Source organism: Chiloscyllium plagiosum, chromosome 28 (assembly GCF_004010195.1).
Source record: "Chiloscyllium plagiosum isolate BGI_BamShark_2017 chromosome 28, ASM401019v2, whole genome shotgun sequence".
NCBI classification, from domain to species: domain Eukaryota; kingdom Metazoa; phylum Chordata; class Chondrichthyes; order Orectolobiformes; family Hemiscylliidae; genus Chiloscyllium; species Chiloscyllium plagiosum.
In genome coordinates this window covers 46365212-46371074 of record NC_057737.1, presented here as the reverse complement: position 1 = coordinate 46371074, position 5863 = coordinate 46365212, and the positions used below count along the sequence as shown (strand labels likewise).

At 44.2% G+C, this 5863-nt stretch overlaps 1 protein-coding gene across 1 annotated transcript in view; it reads right to left on the bottom strand.

Moving 5' to 3' along the window:
• atp2a3 (ATPase sarcoplasmic/endoplasmic reticulum Ca2+ transporting 3) overlaps nucleotides 1-5863 on the bottom strand; it is a 145192-nt gene that overhangs the window by 36989 nt on the left and 102340 nt on the right. The window contains exon 9 of the mRNA XM_043718819.1: nucleotides 1150-1252. Coding sequence (XP_043574754.1) covers nucleotides 1150-1252 — 103 coding nt within the window. The remainder of the gene's footprint in view (nucleotides 1-1149; nucleotides 1253-5863) is intronic.

Sequence of the window (5863 nt, the reverse complement as noted above, 5' to 3'; positions counted from 1 at the left end):
TAGTGAATCTATGGAATTCTCTGCCCAGGGAGGCAGTAGAAGCAGCTTCATGAAATACATTCAAGACACATTTGGATGGGTTTTTGCATGGTCCAGGAATTAAGGGTTATGGGGATAATGCAGGTCGGAGGAGCTGGGGTAGTGGATAGATCAGCTCAATGGGCCGAATGACCTACTCCTGCTTCTTTTACTATGAAATTATAAATGCATTGCAAATTCAACTGAATATTTTACATTGTTTGTTAGTGTGACCAACATGAAGAATACAATGGAATAATATGTATGGCAAAAAGAGGAGTGAAATAATATTAAGTAAATCTAAGAGATACGGAGGAGGAGTGTGGGGATGTGAGAGAGAGTGGGTATGGCGACAGGCTGACCTTTGGGCTGTAAACTTCCACGTGTGTCAGAGCAGGTAGATAGGCAGGACAGCCTGGGTACAACACTGACAAAACCAAGGGAAAGACAGCAAAGAACAAAAAGCAGAAGTCAAGAAACTCTGTACAATAGTGGGTTAATAGCCTGCCAACAGGTCCTCAAATTCTCAACAAAGGATTCACTGCAGGGTGTGAGAAATACTTGTCACAGCTATAATAGAGTTCTCAGGATTTAAGGTCCATTTGGAGTGATGGATGCCATTTGACACTACACTGTAAAGAAAAAAAAAGTGAGCATTTTTCTTTGATTCATACAACCACAAACACACAGCCCCCACCAGTGAAACACATATCCCATTTGGCCTGTCACAGTCACACACACAGCCTGCTAATTAAACACACATTCTTACCCTCTTTTACAGCCCAACAATTGCTACACCGTACTCATGTACACACCTTCACACCCTCTCAATGACACACACTGTACCCCACACAATCCCAAGACTCATTCACTGATGTGCGCACACATATGCATTAATAGTCACCAAACTCAGGGCCACAAACACTCCACTGTACCCACCTAACAACGGGCTTCAAATACAACAAAGCAGAATTTTAGAGGGGTGATCAAAACAGTGAAACTTATGAGCACTGAGTCAGTTCTAGGATAGTTTAGTGCTTTTGTGAACAATGCAGATGAAGCCCTTAGCAAGTGTTTCTTTTTCAGAAATGAATCAGAAGGTTGTCACTAAAACAGATATAGATGACTGACCTCATTGAAGTCCAAGGAAGAATCATTACACAGTGCACAGATGGTAGCCAGCTCCACTAGCCCACTGTAGTTACTGGGCTGGATAGGTTTGTCTCCCATTAATCTGCAAAGAACAAAAATGTTTTCATTCAAATCAGCACCATCTCAAACTGTTTCACACAATAAATTGCTTAAATTTGGATTCATTTTTAGGGTGTCACAGTGGTTCAGTGGTTAGCACTGCTGCCTCACAGCGCCAAACACTGCTGCCTCACAGCGCCAGAGACCTGGGTTCAATTCCTGCCTCAGGAAACTGTCTGTGTGGAGTTTGCACGTTCTCCCCATGTCTGTGTGGGTTTGCTCCGGTTTCCTCCCACAGTCCAAAGATGTGCAGGTCAGGTGAACTGGCCATGCTAAATTGCCCGTAGTGTTAGCTGAAGGAGTAAATATAGGGGAATGGGTCTGGGTGGGTTGTGCTTCGGTGGGTCGGTGTGAACTTGTTGGGCCGAAGGGCCTGTTTCCACACTAAATAATCTAATCAAATCTAATCTAAAACACTGGAAATAACAGCAGCATGGAGCGTGGCTTAAAGGAGGACAAGACGCAGCCTTCCTGGTTCCAGGGTTTTCAGGGGAACATCAGAGGGAGGCAAAAGCGGTCTGGCTGTATGATTTGTCAAAGCAATTATAGTTGGAGCAGGCAAAACATAGACCACCAAGAACAGATGGGTTTGCAGGGAAGAACAAAAAGCACCAATCCCACTGCTCGGAGATGGTCTGGCGAAACCTGCCAAACAGAGAGGCAGAGTTAATGTTTCTGCACCGCGAACCTGCAGCACAAGCAGCAAAGGATAGAGACACAAGTGGTTTCGAGCAAAGGGCAGAAGATCACAGATGGAGAGGGGGCAGGAGAGACAGAAAGGCAGAAACGGGAGTCCTCGAGAGCCAATGGGAAGGTGGTCGGGAAGGGAGTGTAACAAAGCGTGTGACCAGTGTAGGTGTAGCTAAAAGTCTCAATTGGGAAAAAGCCATTGCACAAAGTTGTGATGTGGGACAGTCAGAACTTTCACTGCAAGAAGCTAGAGTGAGAGCGCAAACACAGGAGAGGAGAGAGAGAGCGCGAGAGCGAGAGCGAGAGCGAGCGAGAGAGCGACTCATGGAAGTCACTCATGGTACATTATACATTAATCTAAATTGCTTTTCATATTTGTTGCTAGGGAAGAAATTACCAAAGCAACCATTTATCCAATGCAAGATTACGTAGATTTCAGAGACATGCACTTCCTTATTATTGAGGATGCCCAGATTCACCCATTTAGCTGTATATAGTCCTCAAGTCATAAATGGGAGGGAGTGGCGATTGGTGACCGAGGCTGTAGGGTGATATCTTTCCCCATACTACTACTCTCTCATTCATTATCAATCATTGAGTTATTTGGGCGAGCATTTGAATATCTGGGAACCGTTACCATCGGAGCACTGAAAGTCACATGGGGCAAGAACAATTGTACCATTCTTGTGGACATTGTGTCTTTTTACACAAACAATGTGCAAGCTCCAAATACACTTGCTGGCTTTGGTGGAAACGTCATTCAGCCGAATACAAGTACATCAGTTTTTACTCCCATAGCCCTTTGGAGACGCGATTTCTGGTGTGTCCTGGAATCATTGTTTGTGGATCATGAACTGGTCATTGGCAAGCTGCAAAAGCATGAACAATGAGACTTTGGGGGTCAGTTTAGCTCAGTTGGCTGGACAGTTGGCTTGTGAAGCAGTGTGATATCAATAGCATGGGGTCAATCCCCACACTAGGTGAGTTAACCATGAAGGATTCTCATTTTCAGACTCCTCCCTTACCTGAGGTGGCCCTCAGCTTAAAATCACCACCAGCCATTTTCTCTAAAGGGAGAGCAGCCCTATGGTCTGGTAAGACCATTCCTAATGAAGGGCTTTTGCCCGAAACGTCGATTTTCCTGCTCCTTGGATACTGACTGACCTGCTGTGCTTTTCCAGCACCACTCTAATCTAAACTCTGGTTTCTAGCATCTTCAGTCCTCACTTTTGCCCGGTAAGACTATGACAACTTGACCTTGACAATGAACCATTGTGTGGTGGCCAGCACTTCTCTACACAACACCCAAGCATGAACATTTGACAGCTCATCTGGTTCACATCCAAGCGCCAATACCATCCACCCACTGGGCTCTAGTTCTTCAGACAGAGTGACAAACAGCAAGAGCTGGTGCCAACAGCGCCAATGTTTCTTTGTGCTCTTTGCTGACTGATTTCACTCTCATGTCCCAGACAGAGCACTTACAAAATCACATCCTGAAATCAGTGAAACCCAATGGGAGAACATCATGACCAAAATAATCCAAGATACAATGTGTGCACGCTGTTTCCTCTTCCTCTTTGAGAGTAGAGCATTATCCTTGCTGACTGCTGATGCATTACACAGACTGCAGTATCCAAGCTGTTTATGACCATATGATTGTTGGAACTAGCTGCAATCACACAGAAGCTGTGACCCTCCTTGATTTGAGAACAGTATTGGGATTGGTACCACCTCCAGGTCATTGTGATAAACTGCAGGACCCTCCCTTCCTATACAATCATGACCATCAATGATCTCTTTGCAGGCTTGCCTCGTCTGTCACGGAGGGTTGGAGTTGACTGGTGTTGACGCTGCAAGGTTGAAATCATGTTCGCTGCTCTGGGGATTTTCAAGAAAGGAAATTTGACATTTATATTTGTCAAACTGGGTCTCCACCTTTTCCCACTCTTGCTCCTGTTAGTCTTGTACCTGTCCCGAACAAAGTGGATCGTTCCTGTCCAAATGTTAACTACAATTCCATATGGAATGCCAGCGCATGCCATAGTCATGTCCTACTATGGAGGTCACATCAATGGAAGGAGATCGATAAACTCACCACTCAAAACAAAACTACAAGAGTTTTGCTTTATTGTATTGATGAGGAATCCACCATGATTACAGGCAGGAGTAACATTCCCAACCTATGAACCAGCATCTCATTGGTGTTCACTTTTGTCAATGCCCCAAAATCTCTCAGTCTGGTTAATCTGCTGTTACAACTACCTCTCCGACATCTACTTTTTGACCATAGATTTTCCTTGATGTCTTCAGCTTCTTGTCAGAAGTGACTGTAAGAACAAGCTGTCAAGAGTTATAAATACTTTCTTCTCCCTTTCTCTTGGCCTCTAAGGCCCTTGACTACATGAGGGGCATGGATAGGGTAAATAGACAAGGTGTTTTCCCTGGGGTGGGGGAATCCAGAACTAGACCTGTTGCAATCAGATAAAGCAATGCTGTCGGTCTTTGAGACTGGTACCTCTAGGTCTTTGCCCAATGCCAGAGAGAAATTACAATCTGAAGCTCCTCCTTGTGAAACAGACATTTCTGCAACAGTGATATCTTCTGGGCCTTCCTGTGAATTCTCTGGTCTATTGCTACACCAAGGAGAAAGTGAGGATTGCAGATGCTGGAGATCAGAGTCAAAAAGTGTGGCCCGAAACATCAACTCCCTTGCTCCTCAGATGCTGCCTGACCTGCTGTGCTTTTCCAGCACCACACTTATTGACTATTGCTCCATCAATCCTGCCCAGTTTGCGGTTGCAACGTCAGCACTTCATTGCAAGACTGTGTTCACAGTACTGATTTCAGCCAGGTTGGCATCAATTATAGGGAGGAAGCTAATCCCTCTTGGGTTTCATACAATTTGTACTAAAAGTTTCCACAAACCACTGTTTGAAAATGGGAACGCGATTGTTTTTGGTATGAAAATTGATCTCCCAATACATGATTGTACAAATTCAACACACCCCTACTGGGGGGACTGTCACAACTCCCCACAATATGTTAGTTTGTGTGAAAGGCTGGAGAGGGAACATGATTTCTGTATAATTGTGGGCAGGAGTGTTCATTCTTGCATAGTTAGTATAGAGCAACAACAGAAAACAAGCCAATAAAGCTCAGCTAAGCATCAAACTCTAACCACTTACTGAGCCCTAGTACATCTGATGGTTACCCAGCACTGAAGAAGATATCACAGACAGACAGTCAATGTTATGGATAGCAGATCTAATACAGGCTCTTTATTAGATAGTGAGGCTTAAAACAAGTGCTGATATATTAACATTGGTGCTAGAGAGAGTTTATGGTAAGGCACTGCACACACATTAACCTAACTGGGCTGTAGCATGTATTATCACAACATACCACTTTGTTTCAAGCAGCGACTGAAAAAGGGGGGCAGCTCACAGCACCTCGTTGAAAAGATAGAAAAGGTTGTATTTCGAAAAGAGAGTAGACTCTGCCCAGGACTGAACGGTCCATACATCAAACGTTAACTCTCCTACTCTCTCCAGAGATGCTGCCTCATCTGCTGAGTGCTGCCAACAATTTACTTTGTAACTGCAGATTTCCAGTATGTGTGGCACTTTGCTTATTTTTTTTCCACCTGTCCTGTCAAATGATGCAAGAATCTTACATAAACAGCATCAGAAGTAATGTTGGTGAGTCATGAGATGTCAGAACACAGCAACACCAAGAGGAGGAGTGGGTTGGAAAGTTAAATCAGGTGTGTTTTTTTTTAAATATGGTTATAAGGAAAGAAAAGGATGAAACAATTTAGAATGAGAGAAAAAGAGAGAGAGAGACACACAGACACACAGAGAGAGAGAGAGAGAGAGAGAGAGAGAGAGAGAGAGAGAGAAGA